At 44.3% G+C, this 23615-nt stretch overlaps 1 protein-coding gene across 1 annotated transcript in view; it reads right to left on the bottom strand.

Annotated features, from left to right (window-relative positions):
• Positions 1 to 2576: 2576 nt before the first annotated feature.
• Positions 2577 to 23615, bottom strand: part of Ldlrad3 (low density lipoprotein receptor class A domain containing 3) — a 160676-nt gene continuing 139637 nt past the window's right edge. Inside the window, exons 4-5 of the mRNA XM_013019527.1 lie at positions 6209 to 6554; positions 2577 to 4025 (exon numbers count right to left, since the gene is read on the bottom strand). Coding sequence (XP_012874981.1) covers positions 3788 to 4025; positions 6209 to 6554 — 584 coding nt within the window. The 3' untranslated portion in view covers positions 2577 to 3787. The remainder of the gene's footprint in view (positions 4026 to 6208; positions 6555 to 23615) is intronic.

Below are 23615 nucleotides of genomic sequence, written 5' to 3'. Positions count from 1 at the left end.
AGATGAGATTAGCTAGGCAGAGAGAGCCAGATGGCATCCATCAGGTCCTGTAGATTGACTACTACATTGACTTTTATCCTGAGTGAGCTGAACATTAGAGATTCTGAAACTAGGCTGAAGAGATGCAATCCAGAAGATAGATCACAGACACTGAATTTGATCAGAAAGGGCTAACTGTATACTAAGTATGTAAAAATGAACCTAAACATTTGTTTATTGATCATTAAAATCCTCCTTTGGCTCTTCTTAGACACCTATTTAATCTACATTTTCAATCCAAACATACAGGTAAAATAGACAGGTATTAAAGGAACTTAGGAGCCTATCATTGAAGCTGTATGAGAGAGCAAGACAGGCTGGGTGTAGCTCATTGGACAAAGGAGCAGGTCAGAATTTTGACCCATTCAAGTTGGGTTGGTCAGCTGGACGGGTGATGATCCAGAAGACAGCAAAGAAACTGTGGGAGCCAAGATAAGTCTAACTATGGAAACCCTCAGGCTCTGAGTAATTGGATATCCCTATTGGATAGCTCCATCTTCTTATGAGAGCTATCAATCAACACATGAACTATTGCTTCTATAGGTCATTACTTCTCCTACCACGGGTGACAGTGGTAACCTGCTGTACATCCTGACTTCCTAGGCATCTATCCTTCAGTATCCATTGACTTAGGGATCTCAAGTCAGACTTCAAAGAATATAAAGATGCTCCCATTAGTGGGATCAATCTGGTTGCTTGTGGTTTGGAACTAATTACTGCACATCAGTGTAGGATGTATAGTCTGCCTTCTGCTATGTGCTAAGAGCCTGTAACCGTTATTACAGCCCCTTGCCCCTATCTGGAACATTGCTATAGCAACATTAGCTAACATCTATCTTTCAACATCTCCAGGGCCCATAATACGTATTAGTTAATCCCCACACTTTACCTGTTCATTCCAGTCTCATGGGCTGCAGGATCTTCATCACCATTCATATTTTAAGGCCTCCATCAATACAGCCTTCATTTTAAATTTTATTGTGACATAAATTTATCACCGAAGCTAAGACAGAAACTATTACTTACTTTTTTTTTTTATTGCTGTACTGCAGGAAAGGAGGTCAAGCACCATTCACGACAATAGAAAGAATGAAACTGCAAGTTTATTTGAAAGTATAAAAATTAAAAAAAAACAAGCCTAGCCAAAACAACAAAAAAGCAACCACACACAACCATTCCAGTTTACATTAACTCTGAACGTCACACACTATTTATTAACCACTGAGTTGCATTTTTAAAAAAAATGTCAATTTCATGGTAGAGAGAGTTGAGTCGGGCGATAAGTTAGCAACCATGGTGAGACTATCTTAATGCTAAAATAAAATGCTGATCTCATTTGAGAAAAAAGGGCAGAGATTATTTCCTCCTTGGAATGAGTCAAAAATATTGCTAACCACCTATCTGACATCTTAAGAGTGGGGGGTGGGGTGGGGAGGAACAACCCCTAAATCCTGTGGTTTTACTATCATATAATATATATATATATATATATTTTAAAAAATCCATTAAAAACCAAATCTATAATAAAAATGCCCTCCTGTTTGTTTGTTTTTTAAATCATTAGTAGGCTCTCCTTATCTTCTAAAACCATTTGTTTTTCCTAAGATGCCTGAAGCGGAAAAGCAGGTGAGATTAACTCACTGGTATGCTTGATTAAAATTAGAATCCTTTCCTCTCAACAACTTTTAAAGCACCAGAAAGAAGCAGAATGAGATGAGTGGCCAGGCATTCTCTCTGCCATCCAAGATCTTGGCTGGACTACTCAGAAAACAACTCAAGCACTACTTTAAAAATGAAAGACACACACCTAGATTCCTTTACTTAAAACAAAAAACAAAAACAACAACAAAAAAACAAAACCCTCAATGGCTGGTTTTCCTGTAGATACTGTGTATTGGTTAAAAGAGGAAAAAAAAATCTATACAACAGGATGGTGCTCTATCAACTGAACCACAGCTCCACTTTTAGCTTTTTTTGGGTGGTTAACTGGACATAAATATCTCAAGGATTTGTCTGTCTGGGCTGTCTTTGAACCATGATCCTCAGCAATCAGCTTCCCAAGTAGCTAGGATTCCAGGCATGAGCCACTGACGCCTGATCTTCAGACTGTCTTCTTCAGCATTTGTTCTGCTGTGGAAAGAACCTTGAACAGGTGAGAGCTCCACTCAGAGGCTCCACATGTTTCCAGTTTTGTTCCAGGTTAGTCAGTATTAGTACCTGCCTTTTTAACCCATGTATCTTTCATGGGTGGGTCCTGTGGCTGGCTGGGGGCATTACCAACCAGGAAAACTAGAATAAATAGAAACTAAGAACTGGAGTATGTACCCCTCTTTCTGCATTAAGAACTCAATAAACATGCAGCAATACCACAAATGCCTGGTGTAGGGTTAGTCAAGGGTGACATCCAGGGACCAGGTGGGGTGAAAGTGTGATCTCCTTTTGCATTTTTCCTTGGACTACATTAAAAGAAAAACCAAACTAAAACAACAACAAAAAAAGAATGACAGCTTTCCTATACACATATAAATAGTCCCTTAACTAGAACGGGGAAAAAAAAACCCAAACACACTGTTTTAAAATGCATTTCTAAGGGATTAAAAAAAAATCCAAATGGAAAATCTTGACTCCAAATCGTCTACTGCCCATGTCTCTCAGAGGAGAAACTCTGCTGGAGTATTAGGAGAGGCATGACCTAATTCTCACCTTGACTTGAGGTGCTAGTCTTAGGGCCCTGGGAAGAAGAGTATATGCAGTACTGAATTTGGCTCTAACATGTTAGAAACAAGTATGCTCAAGTTCTAGTGCACAGATAAAACAAGACTCTCAGGTGTTAAAGGAACTTAAAAACCTCACATGGAAGCTGCATGGATGAGCAAGATACGGCCACAACTATGGTTTACTGGACAAAGGGCAGGTCACCTTTTGGCTCACTCAAATTGGCTCAACCCTTGGCCACCGCAGGCCAGTTGAGAAGATACCGGTTCAGAAGTTGGAGAAGGAACTGTGGGGCCAAGGCAGGCTCAGGCTCTGGCAGGATGCAGGTTAGGAGCTAAGAACTCATGACAGGGACTCTTGTCTGGGTTGAGATGGGAGTTGTATGATCTACACTGCCAGAGAAAGCCCTCAAATGGAGGAATCTAAGACTAATCTCTAGGGCCAATTTTCTTCTATCCAGGGAAGAGGGTTTCTGATACTTCAAGAAACCAAAATGTCACTGTTGATAGTTCATGTCTAAAGTTGTGTTTGGCCACTGCCTCCATTCAATGATGGGCTCCTGGTGGGATCATCCAGCCCCAATATCCAAATGAACCTGAAAGGTCACAGTCTAGAAGAGAACTTGATCCTATGTCCTTGTCCCTCCTGAACTCCCCGACCCCGTAGAAATGCTGTTTTCCCCAAAGACTACTTAAAAACCACTTCAAACTTGCCACTTATACACAAGAGAGGTTCCAACAGTTACAGAATTACAGGAATTGTAAGCTTGTGATGTTTAAGGCCTGAAGGAAGAAGGACTTCTTTCTATAGAAAAGATGACAATGCATTTTGTCAACTGAGTGGCTGGAAAAATGTCAGGTTCAGGTTCTCCTCCAATGAAACGTGCTCAGATCTGAGGGGAGAGAGGCAGATGCTGCCCCAAATCTTGAGATATCCTTGAAGGAACTTAAGAGAGCTTCCCACGATCACACGTTGTTAGACTGGAACAAGTTGGAGCAGACTAACCCATAATGGACTTTGGAATAGCTGAATTTTATACTTCTTCGGTGCCCTCCCTGGACACAGAGTCCCTGGACTCAGCAGTGCCCCCTGGAGGACCAGGCTGCCCTGGGCTTTGGTCAGTGTCTTCCACACTCAGGAGGCTACTGGCTGCTTGGGAGCTGGCACTGTTGACACTTCCCGACCGAGAACGATAAGGAGGCAGGTTGGCTTGGTTCAGAGACTCAGTGTCCGAAGAGTAGGGTGGTGGAGGAAGGTCATACCATGCAGGTCTGCAAAAGAGAAAAAGGGGGAGGCAGTAGAGGGAGAGAGGCAAGGATGGGATGGAGGGAAGAAGATACATTAGAGTCAGACATGCTGGAGACTTGGGCCTAGCTCCAACATCAGCCTGTTCCTGAGCTGATGCTTCTAGTGAGATATGAGATCTTCCCTCCAAGTACAAAGACCAGAACAGCCAGTGGTCTGGAACAAGACAGAACAGAAGGATCAGGGTAGGCTGGCTTGCTCCTGTACCCTGGTCAGTGCCAAATCCACATCCTTGGAATAATGTATCCAGACAACACCCCGGGTCAGGTTAGGTGAGAGGTGCTTTGCTCTCTTAGCTCAATGTCCTGTGGCAAAGAGGCTGGGCTGCATCTTGAGAGAGCCTTTGACGGGGCTACAGAAGTTGGGAGTTCTTATTAAATCCAGCACTTCCTGTGGACTTGGGTGACAGAATACCCTTTTGATACCCCATCTCTTTACATGTACTTTGCTGGAAAGAAAATAGTTTCAACAGAAAAGATATTTTGGTTTTAGCTCTTCCCCCTGGGCCCCGGAAGCTTTATCTGTCTTCTGTGAGGACAGGAAGAGTTGCCACTGGAAAGGGTCCAGGAAGGTGTCTAGCCACCCTGGTGTATGATTCCTGATGCAATACACAATGCACCTCAGGTCTCCGAGGTAGAAGGCTGCATGGGAGAGTTCTGAAGGGCAGGATATGGGAACAGTAGACTCAGAAGGGCCCAGACACTTGTAGTCCACGGGTTTCTAAAATGGGCTATGGCGGCAGGGGTGGGGGAGGGAATGCTAGTGAGATAACTCCGTGGAAGAACATGCACTTATCAAGTATGTGTAAGGCCTTAGGTTTTACACCCATACATAAACACACACACACACACACACACACACACACACAACATGTTAAAGAAAAGTATAGAGATGGGCTCTGGTGGCTTATGTCTAGAATCCCAGCTACTCACGAGGCTCAGATCTGAGGACTACAGTTCAAAGCCAAACCAGGCAGGGATGTCTGTGAGACTCCTATTTCTAATTAGCCACTGAAAGTGGAAATGAGCTGTGGCTCAAGTGGTAGAGTGTTAGCCTTAAGCAAGAAAGCTCAGGGAGAGTATCCAGATCCTGAATTCAAGCCTCAGGACTAGTACACACGTGTGTGCAAGTCAGAGACAGTGCCCAGCCTCTGAGTTCAAGCTCAAGGACCAGCACACACACACACACACACACACACTCACTCACTCACCAGGAAAAGTATGGAAAAGAGAAAGGTGGATCATTGGATTATCTTGGGGGTCATCAAAGGAGAGAAGGGAAGGCTGCAGAGGCACCATTTAACTCCTTTTGTCATTTCATCTACAGAACTCTCTGCCTTGAGGTTTCTTATAGGCTGCCATTCTCATAAGAATTCCATTGCTTAAGAGTTTCATCCATCTTTTAGATGAAGTCAAGCAAAGTTAGGGGACTCATTTATTTTCTCATCCAGTCAAAAAACATTAACCAAACCTTTGAGAGGTGCGGGGAGCCAATCTGTGGTAGCAAGTGAGACCCAGAACTGGTAGGAAGTTTAACATGAGCCACTGTGGATTAACCAAGGAGCAGCAGGGCTCCAAGGCATCTGGGATCATATTCCATGTCCTCAGACACGTTAACTTAAAAGCCGAGGGTCTGGATTTCCTCTTCTGTTCACCCAGACAGATCTAGAACCTCCCTCAGTGAATTTACCCTCCCTCCCTCTCTCCTTCCCTCCCTCCCTCTCTCCTTCCCTCCCTCCCTCCCTCCCTTCCTCCCCCTCTTTTTTCTGCCAGTTCTGGAATTTGAACTCAGGGCCTAGGCGCTGTCCCTGAGCTTTCCCTAGCATTCTGCCACTTGAGCCACAGCACCACTGATGACTTTTTGCTGGTTAATTGGAGATAAGAGTTTCATAGACTTCTCTTGCCTAGGCTGGCTTTGAACTGCAATCCTCAGATTTCAGCCCCCTGAGTAGCTAGTATTACAGGCATGAGGTATCAATGTCCAGTGTTAATGAGGTGTTGAGAAAACGAAATGGGATGACAGCTGGGAGAATTCTGCAAGGATCTGGCAAATGTCAATTGTTGTTGTGCCAGGCACAAGGTAAAAGCTAGGACAGCCAGGTCCTTCCTCTGTTAGCCCCTGTCCTCCTCTTCTATCTATCCTCACTTACCTTTGGTCCAGCAGGGCCTGTGAGTAGGAAGGCGGGGAGCCTACTTCGGAGGCATTCTGTTCAGCCTGGGTGGCTACATACTGGACGCCATTGTTGACATTGTAGGTGACGTTGCAGTGGTGGGGGTGGTCCAGGACCACCAGGCGGGACAGCAGCACGGGGTGCTGCAGCCGGTGCACAGGCAGCGTCATGAGATTGTTCCGCTTCCGCTGGTGATGCAAGACGAGTGCCAGCAGGGCCACCACCAACACAAAGATGACAGAGCTGCCGATGATGGCGTAGGTGATGCTGGGGTAGTATACCAGCTGGTTCTCGGAGGTCACAAACACCTGTCCACTGCCTGGTTCTGAGCAACCCCAGAGAGGAGAGATGAAGAAGAGAGGGTTACAAGTCAGCCCTCCTTCACTGTTTTCCACCCCCGCCCCCCAGTCCTGGGGCTTGAACTCAGATCCTGGGCATTGTCCCTTAGCTTCTTTTTGCTTAAAGCTAGCCCTCTACCACAGCGCCACTTCTGACTTCTGCTTATGTGGTACTGAGGAATCGGATCCAGAACTTCATGCATGCTAGGCAAGTACTCTACCACTAAGCCACCTTCCCCACCCTTTTTTCTTTTTTACTTTAAATTAAAAAAATGTTATTATAAAGGTGATGTACAGAGGGTTAGAGTTACATAGGTCAGGTAATGAGTGCATTTCTTTCTGGACAATGTCACCCCTTCCCTCACTCTCCCCAGTTTGTCCCTCCCATCCCCACCTCCTAGTTGTAAGTTCATTTTCAACATAGCATCTAGTGAGTAGCACTGCTGCATTTGTTCACCCTTTGTCCCTTCAATTCTGTGCCTCCTCTTCCCTTCCCAAAGACAAATAAATGAACAAGTAAGAAAAAAAGAAAATAAAAAGAACAACCAAGAGGAAAAAAAAACATTTGTTTCCATTTCCTGGAATTCATTTAGATAAATATTACTTTATATGATCAGATACACATAGGCCTTGTGGCTTTGTGTTCCTCTCCTAAGAGTATCTCCTTTGGTCTCACTATGTGTGAATACCGAGAGTCCTGTATAATTTATCGTGTCCCAGTGTATTTTTAATTTGTGTGTGTGCGTGTGTGTGTGTCACTTGTAGGCCTTGAACTCAGGGCTTGGGGTTGTGCCTGAGATCTTTTGTTCAAGGCTAGTGCTCTACCACTTTGAGCCACAGACCACCTCCAGTTTTCAGGTGGTTCATTAGAGATAAGAGTCCCATGGACTTTACTGCCTGGGCTGGCTTTAACTACCATCCTCACCTCTGAGCCTCCGAGTAGCTAGGATTACAGGCATGAGCCACTGGGGCTCAGCTCCCCAGTTTTTTTAGCTTTAGTTTCTGCATAAGAGAAAACATGCTGTTTGTGTCTCTGAGCTTGGCTTATCTCACTTAACGTGATTTGTTTTAGATCCATCCATTTCCTTGCACCCTTCACCTTTGAAATCAGCTCTAAAACTTGCATGCAAATGTGGGAGACAGTGCTATGCATAACAGTCAGAATGTAGAACCACCAGCTGTCTACTGCCTACAGAATAGATATACAACAAGTGGTGAGTTCACCACACCCAGATCTTCAGTAGACTGCAGGTATCAATGGTTGAGGGGTTCCAGAGACTTCTCCACAGAGGAAGAACTGGGCATGCTCAGGATGCAGAGCTCAGCACTGTCCAGTGCATGTGTGATTCATTTTCCCCACAATGCCACCCAATTTCTGCCATCACCTTTCAGCAAATCCCAAAGCTTCCCTCTATCATATCAAATACATATATTGGGTACCCTTTGGGGCTTGGGAAGAATACTGTAATTTTTTTCCTTGCTTTCTGGCCATCATTTGCAAAGGTAGGCATATTTTCACAGAAGGAAGAACAAGGAAACACTCAGCAGATCAATGACAATTGAAATACAACTGATGATAACTCAGGATAGACTGAAGGCTGCCTATAACAGATACGTGCCCTTAGCCATGTAACAGATGTGTGGAAATTAATTTTTTTCCTTCCTTCCTTCCTTCTTCCTTCCTTTTTTTCCTTTCCCTGTCTTTCTCTTTCTGTCTTTCCTTCATGTGTATATGTCTCTGTGTGTGTGTGTGTATCTTTCTTTTCTTTTGTGTGTGTGTGCGTGTGTGCCAGTAATGGGACTAGAACTTAGGGTGTTGTGCACTCACTTATTAGATTCGTCTGCTTAGGCTAGCTTCAGACCTTGGTCCTCAGCATCTCAGCCTCCTTAGTAACTAAAATTACAAGCTTGTACCACTGCCACTTGGCTTGAAGCATACATTTATTTATTTATTTATTATTTGGAAGAGCTTGGCCAAAACTGTGAGATCAGGCTGGATTACTGTGTATCACCCCAAAGTGTAATAAAATATAGTTGAGCACATCAAGTCCCTTATGCAGTAAAATAAACCAGGCTCCAAAGATCCCATATTATATGATTCTGCTTATATGGAATGCCCAGGAAAGGCAAAGTTACAGGGACAGGAAGAACAGTGGTTGAGTGCTTGAGTATAAGGATTAATGATAACTAGGTATGAGGGATCTTTCTGAGATGATGAGAATGTTCTAAAAACTGGATTATGGAAAATTCACTAAAAATCATTGCCTGTATTCTTAAGCTGGGTGACTTTTATGTTATGTAAATGAGACCTCAATAGAGTTGTTTAAAAAGTCAGCCCTGGAAAGCATAATTAACATCCGGGGAATAGGAGAGGTCTTGTGGTGGAGATCATTTTCCGCTGGCAATACAGAGTATAACACACACGAGGAAGGCAGTTAGGGGCACGGAGAACTTGCTGTAACTGTGAAGTAAGGCAGTATTGAGCTTTCGAGATAGAGCACCGGCCCAGCACAGGCCAGCGGGGACTTTGGAGTCAGCCTGGGTTCCAACCCAGCCCCGTAAGGACAGCGCTGCCTGCCTTCTGGCTACAAAATGGAGACAGCAATGCTTCTGGACTATAAAATAAATCAGCAATCAATAAGCATTTAGAACAGCCGCCGACACTGCGCGATACATTCAAGTGTGTGTTTAATACTCCCAAGTGTGTGCTTTACCGCCCCTCCGTGCCTCATAACAACTTTATGAAGTGGGCATTCTTTTTGAGATGAAGGTAGGGAAGCATGGGGAGGTTGAGTCCCTGGACCCAGGTCATGTGGGGTTGGAAGTGAGGAGACTGTTTGAGCTGAGCCTTGTCCCTAATGCTCTGCCCTGGGAACCCCACAACAAAGCCTACTAGATATTTCCCAAGAGGTCTTGGGGTGAGGAATCCAGACATACCTCTACTGGCTACCAATATCCTCCAATCCACAAGGGCTTATGAGTCACTCTCAAAAAAATTTTGTTGTTGGTGGTGGTTGTAGGATTTGAACTCCAGGCCTAGGCATTGTCCCTGAGCTCTTTTGTTCAAGGCTAGCACTCTACCACTTTGCAACAACAGCACCACTTCTGGTTTTCTAGTGGTTAATCATAATCCTCAGATCTCAGCCTGCTGAGTAGCAAGGATTATAGGCATGAGTCACCAGCACCTGGCTCGCTCTCAAAATTCTTAAGTGATGGGTTTCTCAGCCAGCAGGACATACCTGGCAGCCTCAGGAAGGTCCGAATTTGTCATCGGGTCTCATTAGTGAGTTCTTAGCATTCACATTCTTAGTACTCTCCTTAATAGCGTCTCTGGACCAGTGGTAGAAGTGCTGAGAACCTTCTTTTTGGAGTGTGAGGTGGGTGGGCTTTGACATGGAGTGCAGAGACCCTAAACCACTGACTTGGGTTCAATCATCTGCGGTATGAATACAAGTGGGAGCCTTTAAAGCAAATGGAAAGTAAACAGCTCACAGATCTTAATGATGTCACTTAAACTCTGAAAGCAGGCTCTCTCCAGACCTGCCCACTCTGGCAGGAGAGAAGAAAGAGACGATCACATTTGCTGGAGAATTATGATGTTGTATAATTCAGTGGAGCCTGCCCTTTCTCTCTCTCTTTCTCTCTCTCTCTCTCTCTGTAAAATGTCATCTTGTATTAATTCATTAACTAGGTTCACTTTCCTTCGGTGCTTAATGAGCCTGCTAGCCAACTTACTAATATCAGAGTTGCCTGGGACCTGAGTTCCAAGTATGTAGTCCACAGATAATGAAGTTTCCATTTGTTCCGGCTGTACCTCAAGTGAATGGCCCTGTATATTGTTGTCAAACACCTTCAATTTTTGATCGTGCCTGAACTTGTAGTGCATGGATTCTGAGCCAGCTGCAGAGCCGAGTGCTCTCAAAAGGGACGTTTCCCCGTGGGACAGGCTGGCTTTGGTATCACTCCTGGGTGCAAACTTGTCACACATTTGTGTATATATCACAACAGTTTCCCAGCAGGCCTTTTACTAAGTCCCTCAGAGGTGCCGCTCAGACTGGCGGAAGGGACACGGGTGACTTGCTGTTCCTTTCCTTCTACAGAATTCCTCCCTCCATATGCAAATTCAATTTCCTACAGGCTACTATTTATTTCGCTTCTATTGCAGCAGACCAAGGTAAAGTTTGATTTTGTATTTTGCTGATCTTGGGAAAACTGGGTATATTCATGTTCAGGCATGACTAGTGGAGGGTCAACCAATGCAAACCCAGGCAGGAAGGAGGCTAACTGAGTAGAACCTGCTCTCCATCCCCAGGCTCACAGCTGTGGGTTCTAGGTCCCTGGCTTCAAGCAACTGGGGATGCAATATATTCAGAAAAAAATAATATAAACTGAACATGTAGACTTATTTATTTCTGCAATGTTAAGTGCATTCTGAATGCTAAACCAGCACTTCAGCACTGCACTATATCCCAGCCCAGGAAATATCTTTTCAATACAACTACTCATAAAAGCACTGTTCATAACAGCAAAATATACTACACATGATCTGAATGTGTATCACTGTAGGTCTGGCTTAATAAATCATGTATATACACATAATATCACTTATAATTAAAAAAATCAAGGCATTACATATACTGATGTGGGAAATGACTGGAAAGATATACTGCTTTTTTAAAAAGCCAAAATCCACTAGAGAATTGCTAAGGTTTGGGTATTGCTAAAAAAAAGCATGGTCTCCAAGTTTTTATGTGTTAAAACTCAATCTGCAATATCCCTTGTGAGGTACTAAGTGGATAGAAAATCCAATTATGTTGCTGAAAGGTGGGGCACTTAGAAGGTGATTAGGATTAGATAATGTTGTTAAGGGTAGAGACCCAAGACTGAATCCTGGGTGGCTTTATGTGGAAGAGAAAACCAACTCTTTGTCTTGTATATAGGTTTATCTGATTTAGGGAAGGGACAGGGAATCACAGAAAAGGTAAGACAAAGGGTGAACCAATGCAAAAGCTATACTCACTCGACACTATGTTGGAAAGGAACTTTACAACTTGAGGGGTGTGTGTGTGGAAGTTTGGGGGGAGGGAAAGCAGGAGAAAATGAGGGAGGGGGTAACACTGTTCAAAAAGAAATATACTCATTACCTTATATAACTGTAATGCCTCTGTACATCACCTTTACAATAAAAGAAAATAAAAAATAAACTAATCACATTCGGATAGATGGCTTAGAGGAGGAGGAAAAGAATGGTAGGTGCAGTAAAAGAGCTGTCCTGGACCATGTGGCAGACAACTAGTTTCAGTCTACTGCTTACTCTCCTGAGCTGCCTTTGCTTTCTCTTTGTCAAATACACTTGTTACCTTACTAAAACTGTCCTCGCTGTTCCTGACTTTATTTCTATACCCCTGGAGAACAAGAACCACCACACTCCTTTACCACCCTGTATGTGTCAGAGAAAATGCTTCTTGCCACCAGAGCATACGAGGATGGAGACAGCCAAAACCTGCTTAAACAATTCAACCACTCTCAAGATGTAAAAGCATTCAACTCACCCAATAAGAAGTAATGACATTTAGGCCATGTCCAGGAGAAAATGTATATACCTCATAGTACCAGCCAATGGAGAGACTGAGGGAAAGACCTTGCACACTAGTGATGAGGGGGAGGGGAAAAGAAAGCAAGAACACACACACACACACACACACACAATCTGTCTTACACCATGTGGTAGCCTGTGTCCTCTTGGTTTTCTGCTACCAAGAAGACCCTCACCAAACAGGGGCCCTTGAATCTTTAGAACTGTAAGCAAAGCCCAGAAGTGTGAGCAAAGCTTAGGGTTATAAAAACTCATCCAGCTTCAAGTATTTCATGAGAGCAATGCCAAATGGATGAGTTTAAGAATGTATAGCACATTTCTGGAAGGCGAACTGCACAGGGGACAAGGATGGGGAGCTTCCAGGGAGAAGAGATAAAATGGATACGTTTCAGAAGGAGGCTCCCTTTTCATTGTTCACTACTTTCTACATTATGTCACTACTATTATATCCATTTATTTAAAAAAAATACTGTCCTCTTCCTTTGCCTTTTCTTGGCTGGCGGTGTGCCTCTGTTTCATTATTTTCCTTTTCTCTCTCCCTGTAGGTGTCAGGAGCTCTTGGGGCTCCGGTCTTCTTGTCTCACACCCATGGGGACACCTCGTACTGAAGAGAGGCTCCTGAGGATGGCTCATAGCCTCTAGCCTGGACTTGAGTCCAGAATTCCTGCTCTGAAATATTTGCTGCACTTCAAACTATCATTCCTTCAGAAAACAAATAAAAAAAATCGACTCCTGTTCTTCTTTATAAAAATAAGGTTTTCTCCAAATGAAGTATTTTTTTTTAAACTCAGGTTCAGTGAGGCATAATGCAGGCACAATAAAATGTGCTCTCTAAAATGTACAGTATGAGGAGGTTGGCAAAGTGAACAGATGCATAATCACCTCGACAATCAACATCTGGAGCCTTCCATACTGTACTCCCAACCACCTAAATGCTTTTGTGTGCCACTGCAATCAGTCTCCTCCCCTCCTTCCCAGCCATGGGGAAACCACTGGTCTGTTTGCTGTCCAACTAGATTTGCCTTTTCCAGAAAGTCACAGAATTAAAATCATACAGGCTCCTGGCCTTTTGTGACTGGTTTCTTTTACTCAACACACCGCCTGAGATCCATCCATGTTTCCACCTGTTAGTATTTTGCTCCTTTGCACAGCTGAGTAGTATTCAGTGGCCTGAATGTATCAATGCATGCTACATTCATCAATTCATCCGCAGAGATGGGGACTGGATTGTTTCCAGTTTGGAGAACCAAATATTTTTTGCTGACATGTATTTTCATATTTCTTGGGTATACCAAGGACCAAGACTACTGGGTTGGCTGGGAAGCGAATACCTGACTTTATTAAAAAACAACAACAACAACCAAAAACTGCCCTATTATTTCCCAGAGCTGCAGTGGTCTTCTGTACCCTGCTTCATACTGAGCAGAAATGTGTGGGATCCCAGCTGTCCCACATCCCTGTCAGCACTTATTATTATCAGTCATTAAATTTTAGATAAAACCTCTCTGAGGTTTTAATTTGCATTTCCTAATGATCGTGATGTTGGGCATCTGTCCTTGTGTTATTTGTCACTGCCTGTTTGCTTTGATGAAGTGTTTATTCAATCTTCTGCCCATTTTTTTTTTAAAAAACTGGATTGTTTGGCTTATTATTACTGAACAGTAAAGATGTTTCTTAAATTCTGGGACATAGTTCCTTTGTATCATAAATGTTCATGCAACTATTCTTCCATGCCATGGCTTGGCTTGTCATTTTCTTTACAGTGTTGTTTTCAAGGGAATTGTTCTTTATGAAGTCAATTGTATCAACTCTTTCTTAATGGTTTGTGTTTTTTATATTCTGTCCCAGGAATCTCCCTTTAAATCTTTACCCAGGAGTTTGATAGCTTTAGTTCTTCCATTTACATGTACAATTGACTGCAAGTTAATTTCTGTTTATGGCACAAGGAAAAGGTCAAGGTTCTTTTTATCTCTCCATTTAGATACCAATTTTTCCAGCACAGCTTGTTGAAAAGTCTGTCTTTTCCTAGTGAATCACTTTGACATCTTTGCTGCAAATCAATTGAGCATATGGATTTGGGTCCATTTCTAGACTCTACTCTGTGTATTTCACTTTGTCATTACCAATGTGTATAACTACAGCCTTATAGTTGAGTCTCTAAACCAGCTAATACCAGCTCCTACAACCTATTTTCCCTTTCCAAATTGAAACTTCTGATTATAAAAAATTTATGCTAATGATTAAAATTAAACTAATATGTAAATGTGCAAGGCAGACAAATGCCTTCCTCTTCCCTTATCTACTAGTATTCTACTAGATAAATGCAGTTCTTAGTTGGGTGTAGACCAAGGTTGGCTAACTTTCTGTTAAAGGATAGAGTGTAAATATTTATCTGACACTGGAGTATATTGGCAGCCACTGAAGGCAATACATAGCCATCTAGGAAAGAGTATGGTCATAGAGCCCAGCTCTACTTATTAAATAGGCAACAGGCCAGGGCTAGTGCTATAGTTTGCAGTGCAGATCCTTCAAAATGGTTGGTGATGCACACACACACATACAATGCTGCTTAGATATTTCTGTCTGGGGGCATCTTTCTTCACTAACCTCACATTTATTTATTTTGTGTAACAGAAGTGGGCCTTGCACTCTCACTAGGCTTTTTTGCCCAAGACCGGTGTTCTACCACTTGAGCTACACCTCTACTTCCAGCTTTTTTCTGTCTAATTGGAGATAGGATCCCATGTATAATAATCAATGCATAGTTATATGAATCTTACATGCAGACGCATCATGATTTAGTCAACCAATCCTTCACCCTAGTCCACTTAGGTTGCTTTTCCTCCTTAGGTTGCTTTTTGCCAACAGTGCTAGAGCATACAGACAGATGCACTAGTCTGTAGGAGCTATAGTGCTGCAAATCGCTGTGTAACCCTCTTCATGGTCAGGGTCTACTATAGACTGGGTTTTCCTCCCTCACCCCAATATAACAGAGGTGAGAAGTGGGACCTTTCAGAGGTGATTAGGTGATGAGTAATAAATGGATGAGTGCAGATAATCTTTTTCTCCTCACTCCACTGTCTCCTTCTCTCTCAGTCTCTTCCTTTTACCCGTACAATGTCTTTGGCAATGCTGTGATGCAGGAAGGAGGCCTTCACTAGATGTGGACTCTGGGTCTTGAACCTCTCCACCTCCACAATTCTTACTAAATCATTGTGCTTTATCAATGATCTAGGGTGTGGTATTCTGTGACAGCAGCACAAACCAGACTGAGACAGGTTCAATAGAACTGGTATGTAAATGAGTGATCTGGGTTCACTAGGAGTCAGAACTGGTATGTAAATGAGTGATCTGGGTTCACTAGGAGTCCGGACACAGTCCCTGGAGACGGCCAGTCTCCTGGCTTGAACAACACTGTGTTGTCTTGAATGCTCTCCTTTTCTCTGTCTATATTGAGTCATCAGGTAGGGGTGGTTCTATTGGGTAAGTTTCCCAGCCTCTGCACCTTTCTTCTCATGGCCATATCCAGCCTGGGAAGAGAAGCCTTTCTGTGCGGGATACACCTTCAGTCTCTCTGAATTCCAGTCTCCCTCAACTTCACACCAGTTTGAGTATGATCCAGCATCGGCTTGCTATGGGATTCCTATAAAGTTCTTCAGATCAAGGGCTCTCAATGGCTCACCTCCTTGGCCAGGCATTTACAGAAGGAAGTTCCACTTGCCTTTCATTTACAACATGACCTTCCTAGAAGGGGCAGGGGTATTTAGAGTTGGGATGAAGAACTGCCTATAAAAGGTCGCTTCCTTTCTAATTCAAACTAAAAAATCCAACAGTACCAACCATCATGACACTTATAATTGACTTGAGCTATAATTAATAATAATATCAACAATCTCTACAATTGAATGGTATTCCTCTGAGAAAAGTACATCCACTCAGAACCTCAAAAATGAGACCTTATTTGGGAAAGGGTATTTTCAGATGTAATTGTGATATGGATCTAAGATAAGCTAGGTACTCGGAAGGGATCACAGTGGGCTCCAAATCCCATTTTGACACAGAAAAGCGGGGAAGACATGGACACAGACAGGTCAGCTGCTGTTCAATGTCAAAGGCAGAGACTAGAGTCTTGAGCTGCCCCCCCACCCCCCAAACCAAGGCTTCTAAGAGCTGTCAGCGGCCTTCAGAATCCAGGAGGGCAGCACAGATGGATTGTCTCACAGGACTGCCAGAAAAACAAAACAAAACAACCCCCCCCCAAAAAAAAACCCCAGCCATGTCAGCATCCTGGTTTTAGATGCTGATTTTCATAGCAGAACTGCAAGAGTAAGTTCTGCTTCTGGGCTTTAACCCCTTTGCCCTCCTCCCGGATTAAGGTGGTCTGACATGACACCTGTGGTATGGTTAGACTTTTGTGGGTAAGAAGCCCAGCACATAGGCTGAGAATCCTGTGTCTCTCACTCACACCTGTGGAGTGATTAGTACCAGTTGTTAGAACCAGCATGTAGGAAGCCAGACTGGTTGGTCTGGATCCAGAATCTGTGCTGTCAACCCAAGATCTTACTTGTTTCACACATAGTCATCTTTTCATGGAGCATCATCATCAGGAGATGGACAACCACCTGGAGTCTCCTGTTGTGTAGTGGACCCTGCACAGGCCACCGGGGAGAGCTGGGTGCCATCTGGCATCTCATCTCCCATGTGTGCCAAAGACTCAGGACAAAGGCTGATCCTTTTCATGTCCCCAAGGAGCCCAAGCCTGCCCTGGTGTGCTCTCCTTCCCCGTCCCAGAGGAATGAGCATGTCACTACTTCTTCTGTCCCCCAAACCCGATTACCCAGGGAAGTGCTGAGTGTGCACACTTGGAGCTGAGGGCAGAACACTAAATAATTCAGAGCATGGTTGATAACAGAAGCATTATACTCGGGGCTCCCCAGTGGGAGCTTGGGTGACCATGGTGAGCTCATGGCTGCTTCAGATTTCAGATCTGAATGTGATGACCCAGGCCCCACTGGGAGACAGGGCTGTTCATATTGCTCCAGTCCCAGAATGGGCAGGAAAATGATGCCTGACAGGGGAGCCAAGGCATGTCCATGGACATTCAGGACTCTGCATACCAGGTCTTGCCATCCGCTGCCTTAGATCTTCTTCTCTAGCTACGGTCACCTCTGCTCTGGCTCTCTACAGGACCCTTTCCACTTAGGTATGGGGCGTGCCTTCTACAACACAGTCATTCATTCACATCACTATTCCACACCCTCCAGTGGGCTGCCCATAAACTCAGCATAAAGCCAAATTGTTCCCAGTCACCACTGACCCTCCACTGCTGCCCTCCCTGCCTACTGCTAACTGCAGACCCTCCAGCCTAAGCATCCTTGTTGTGGTTCTGGGACATGGAGCTCGTGCCTGATCTGGGACCTTCTTGTATGTTCTATGCGGTGCCTCCTTCCTGGCCTTGGCATCCTCCTCTTTGTCTCTGCTCCTTGGCCAATGTTGTTTCTGGGCCCTGAAGACATGATCTTATGTCCTTACCCTGCTTTATCTGCCTCCATGGCACTTGTCTCTGCCTGTCACTGTATACTGTGTTTGTATGACACTGTATTCTCTTTCTAGTAGAATGTAACTAAAAGAGGACCCTGGGGATCTTGCTAGCTCTTCTCTGAGAATCCAATGTCTCAATTAGTGACAATTTGCAGAGGACAGGTACTTTCTGCCCCTGTGGCCTTGGGATGTCCCAACAATCTGCATGTTCTACACCAAGCATCTCTGATGGGAAGTGCTTTGTGGAGAATATTTCATTTAGCTTCACAGATCAGACAGGGAGGTCACCTCCCACAGGTCACTTCATCAGGAAGTAACAGAGCTGAAACTTGAGCCCAGATTCATCTGACCAACACCCAGAGGCCCTGGTCTAATGCTCATTTTTCTCCTTTATAAAGCAGGGAGAATGAATCCTCCACTTTGTAGAGATACTGTCACATCCCTGTCACGGACTGATAAATCTGTACAAGCTGAGAATATCATTCACACATGCTTGTCTACTCGCATGTGAAAGTGAGGTATAAGCATGAAGGAGGAAGGAGGCAGGATGTACAGTGGTTGTCTAGGTTTGGGAGCTTGATTGACTGCCGTAATGTCCTAGTTTTTCCAAGAACTACATGAGTGATTCAGGGCAATGGATTCTACTTTTATAAGCCTCATTTGTACAACTGGGATTGAAATCCAGTAGTTGATATGAATAATAAAGACTATTATCTTAAGCTTAGGATCAGTACCTCATGCTTGTAGTCTTAACTACTCAGGAGGCTGAGATTCAGGGGATCATGTTTGGAAGCTAATTCAGGTAGAGAAACATGTCAGACTCTGTCTCTAGAACAACTAGTCCAAAGCCAGGCAGGAGTCCTGACTCAACTGCTAATGTGACAGCTGAACAAGCAAGCTGAGCAAGTACAAGGTCCTGAGTTCAGACTGTAATACTGATGCAAAAAAGAGAAAAAAAAAGGACTGTTGTTTTAAGTTTGAGCTGTGTACCCATGGCGAGTTTACTTCTTTTCCTTTGTGCAAATATAATAAATCTAATGCTCTTTTCACACTTGACTAAAAGTGTCTGGAAGGCGTAGAATGGCACAGAGGAGGGAATGTGTCTCCAAGGAAAGCAGGGAGGACAGCTAGGATTCTCCAGGCTCTCATCTTCTGAGAAAGGAGGAGGAGTCTGGCTGGTTCTGAAAAAGACCAGCTGGGATTCAGAAACAAAAGCCAGGCTCAGGCCTGACCCCAGAACACTCAGCTTGGGGGGATCCTGGGATCCCATCCCTCCAGCACTGCTGCTACAGCCTCCACATGCCTTTGGGCACATCCTGTCTCAAACCCAGAAGTTTCACGGCACTGTCCCAGTCATCAACAACCGAGCGTCCTACCATCCACCCTGATTTCCTGTTTCAAATACCCTGTGGCACTGGAGCGCCCTCATGGATTGCGATTCCAAGCACATCTCCATCCTCGATTTAGATGTGGATTGAAAAAGCTTAATTTAAAGGGCAGACCGACAAATGATTGAATCAAAAGAGAACCACCGAAAACCCCCACTGAACCATCACCATAGCAACTCAAGTTACTAAAATTAACTAAAGGGGGGGGTTGGTGATGGGAAAATCAGAGCTGCCCAGCACCAGCCGGCCCACAGCAGGAGCCATCTAGGCCCTGAGCCAGAGGGAACAGAGAAGGGACCACGATCCAAGAAGAAGGCACTGGTTCTGCCGGACTGTGAGAGCCAGGAGACAAGTATTCTAAGATTAGATTCAATGGGGGGTGGGGGTGGAGGGAGGTGGAGAGGGAGGGGGGTGAGGGAGAGAGGGAAAAAGGAGGGAGAGAGAAGGAGAAATGAGGGAGGGAGAAAGAGGAGGAGAGAAGGAGAAGAAGGGGAGAGAGAGAGAGAGAGAGAGAGAGAGACAGACAGACAGTTTTTTATGCTGAGACCAAAGGGCTTTTGTTCCTTCTCACCCTTTCCCACATAGGGTCTTTTACTGGGAAAATAGGGGCAGGATATCTTATTGAAAATCAGATTCCAGGGCTGGGAAGGTGGCTCAGTGGTAGAACACTTGCCTTGCATGCTCGAGGCCCTGGGTTCGATTCCTCAGCACCACATAAGCAAAAAGAAAAAAGCTGGAAGTGGTGCTGTGGCTCAAGTGGTAGAGTGCTAGCCTTGAACTGAAGAGCTGAGGGACAGCACCCAGGCCCAGAGTTCAGGCCCCATGACCGGACCCCCCAAAAAAAAAAAAGAAAAAGAAAATCAGATTCCAATAAGTGTCACTGAAACTGCCAAATGGTACCTACATCCTCTAATTCCTATGGTGCTCAGAATAGAGGGAACGCTCTCCTAGCATGCTAGGAGACAACTGCATACATGGAGCCCGAGCTCTGCTCTGTTAAGGACCCAGACACAACCCAGGGATACTTTGCTAAGAAACAGGCCCAGGGTAGTCACAGAACTGGCTGGAGGGTAAGGCCTGTACGTGGTGATTTAAGTAGAAAAGAATACACATCTCTATCTCTATCATCTATAATTCAGATTGCTACCAAAATTCAGTCATGAGAGTAATTGGGAGCTAGGGACTAGGTGGCCTTTTGAGAACTCAGCTCAATTGTATAATCGCTTAAAAAAGGTCAACAGAAGAGGCCAGAGGAACTGGAGAATATTTCTTTGCTACTTCTTCTGCAGCAGACCACACAAACCAATGAGAGACAATACAGGAGGATGTTGGACTTGTAAATGATCCTAGGTAATGGGGTCATTTTAATCACCAAAGTTGAGACCTCCCAGGCATTGCTCTCTTGTGCACAGGATGGCTTCAGCAAACCCAGGCTCCTGCATATGACATCCTGAGCTGTTCCTTCAAACAACATGCTTAAAAAGAATAGATGTGCCTCCTGGAATTTGCTGAATAAGGAGGACTGTAGAGAATTACTATTTCTATTGCTTACTGTATCTATTTACCTGTAGTGTTTGGTGGAAGCTGTAAAATTAAATGCTTAGTAGACATTCTTTAAACTCAATGGTCAGATGGCTTCTGGTCCAGTAATAAGGCTTGGAGAGTTACAATACAATGGTTTATTGAGCCTCCTGTGTCAGCGGTCAGAGCAGAATATGCTAACTCAAGCAGGATGAGGGGAGCCAGATGCTTTGAGCTGTTTGTAAGTATCTGCTTGTGCTATCACCCACAAGCAGCACTGCAGAGAAAAATTAGGGGGAGAAAAAAAATCTATGTCAAGTTTGCCATTGTTATGCAAATAAGATCTCATTAGTGAGAGCTAAGAAAGCGATAGAATCAAATATCAAAGACAATCACCTAATGGCAACTCCAGCCAGTCACGGGAGCCAGAGGCCTTAGCATTAGTTCTGTTCCTTCCAACTTAGGGGCAGCTCTGTTTCCAAAATAGGAGACAAGTTACCAGTGTCTTCTGCACAAGTTAGTACACACTTCTTAGCTGGACTCCTAACTTCTTAGAGCCTTCTTCACATTCCCCATACAGCATCTGGAAAGCTGTCTTTCAGAAGTAAATAGGAAACAGGCATTTTATACCTTCTGAGGGCTGCTCATTGTATTCAAGATCCAAATTCCTTCACTTAATATAATTTTTTCCAAGCCTTTCCATTGCCTAACAAATGGGGCAATGTCATTCTTTCTGATGGAGGCATAGAATTCCATTGTGTATATATTCCACATTTTCTTGATCCATTCATCTACTGAGGGGCATCTGGGTTGGTTCCATATCTTAGCTATGGTAACAATGCTGCAATAAACATAGTTATGCTGGTAGCTTTAGTATGGTCTTGTTTGTGATCATTTGGGTAAATGCCCAAAAGTGGGATTGCTGGGTCATAGGGGAGCTCTATGTGGAGTCTTTTGAGGAACCTCCATACTACTTTCCAAAATGGCTGAGCAAGTTTACACTCCCACCAACAATGCAGTAGGGTTCCCTTCTGTCCACATCCCCTCCTCTTGATTATAGGCATTCTAACTGGGGTGAGGTAGTATCTCAGTGTTGTTTTGATTTGCATTTCTTTTATGGCTAGGGAGGTTGAGCATTTCTTCATGTGTCTATTGGCCATCCTTCGTTTCGCTTCAGAGTCGTTTCTCTGTAAGTCTTTAGCCCACTTATTTATTGGGCAGTTGTTTCTTTGAGGATTTGTTGTTGGGGGATTTAATTTTTTGAGTTCCAAGTATATTTTAGATATGAGACCCTTGTCCGTTGTATGGCTAGTGAAGATCTTCTCCCAGTCCATGGGCTTTCTATTGATCTTGCTTTGCTTTCTAATTTTTTACCCCAGTTTTGAGACAAGGCCTCCTTACATAGCCCAGGCTATGGCTGGGAAGGTGGCTCAATGGTTCAGTGCTTGCCTTGCATGCCTGAGGCCCAGGGTTCGATTTCTTAGCACCAGAAAAAGCTGGAAGTGGAGCTGTGGCTCAAGTGGTAGAGCACTAGCCCTGAGCTGAAGAGCTGAGGGACAGCACCCAGACCCAGAGTTCAGGTTCCATGACTGACATAGCCCAGGCTAGATTCAAACTTTCTTTTGTCCTACCTCTACCTTCCAAGTGCTGGGATGACAAGTACATACCATGATACATGGCTGGCTCTTGCTTTTGTTGTCTACAGAAGCAAGCCATGGAAATGTTCTTGCAGGAAAGAGCAAACTTGGTCTCAGGGTTAGCAGTGAAGCATCTGAATGATTAATACATCTGTTGTTCTTTGCCACCATGGCCTCCCTGGGTGGCTGAACAATATTGCCTCCTGTGCGATCCTGTCTTCTGTCTGGATGTCTCATATTTATGCTTCTTGAGATGAAGGCTTGCTGAAGCATGTTAATGTTTTCCAAGATGAGGTGCTGGAGGCTCCATTCCAACACAAGGGGCCTCCTGGGCAGTGGGTCACAGGGCCTGTCTGTTCCATAATAGATGAATAACTACAGGGTCTGCAACTGTGGAAGAGTCAAAATTACCCGATGGATTCTTCAAGGAGGAAATAATAACCAAGCTTCCCAGGGCCACTTTAGAATCCATGTATCCCTGTTGAAACCTCTCCAGACACCTCAGACAGGCTGGAGAGTTCAAGCAAGCATTTTAAACATTAATAGAGCTGCAAAAAGCAAAACAAGCAAGCAAAGAATCAAAGGCTTCTGGTGCTAACAGAGGGCCCAAGCTGGTTCTCTGAGGAAGAGGACGAAGAACATTCATACGCATCAGTGTGATACAGATGAACCCCATGGGGGTCAACAGAGACCGTTTGCTCATTCATTAGACATTTACAGAACACAGCTAGGGTGCCAAAAGATGCTCACTCACTGTTATGGGGTAGGAACCATTAAAGCAGGGAACTCTGGGAGCCTAAAGGCTATGCTGGCTGCTACCACTTAGAAGGTCGAGATCTAAGGATCACAGTTTGAAGCCAGCCAGGGCAGGCAAGTCCATGAAACTCTTACCTGTAATGAACAACTAAAAAGTTGGAAGTGGATCTATGGCTCAAGAGGTAGAGCACTAGCCTTGAGTGCAAAATCTAAGAGACAGTGTCCAACCTCTGAGGTCCAGCCCTAGTACTAGCACGCACAAGCATGCACACACACGCACATGTGTGTGTGTACGTACGCGCACACACACACACAAATCCTAGAGATAAGAACTTTAGCTCAAAGCTAGTGCTCTACCACTTGAGCCACAGAACCACTTCCAGCTTTTTTTTTTTTTGCTTATGTGGTGCTGAGGAATCAAACCCAGGGCCTCATGAAGGCAAGGCAAGCGCTCTACCACTGAGCCACCTTCCCAGCCCCAGGGTCTCCATTTTTTTTCAAACTTTTTATTGTGATTAAGTGATTACATAAATTCCCCAAATTTCACAGTACTGTGAGATAGTGGTGCTTAGTTAAAGTCACAAACATATTCTAACTTTCATGGGGCAA

The sequence above is a fragment of the Dipodomys ordii genome, unplaced genomic scaffold (assembly GCF_000151885.1).
Source record: "Dipodomys ordii isolate 6190 unplaced genomic scaffold, Dord_2.0 Scaffold46, whole genome shotgun sequence".
In the NCBI taxonomy this organism is placed as follows: Eukaryota; Metazoa; Chordata; class Mammalia; order Rodentia; family Heteromyidae; genus Dipodomys; species Dipodomys ordii.
This window is presented reverse-complemented; position numbering and strand designations above follow the sequence as displayed.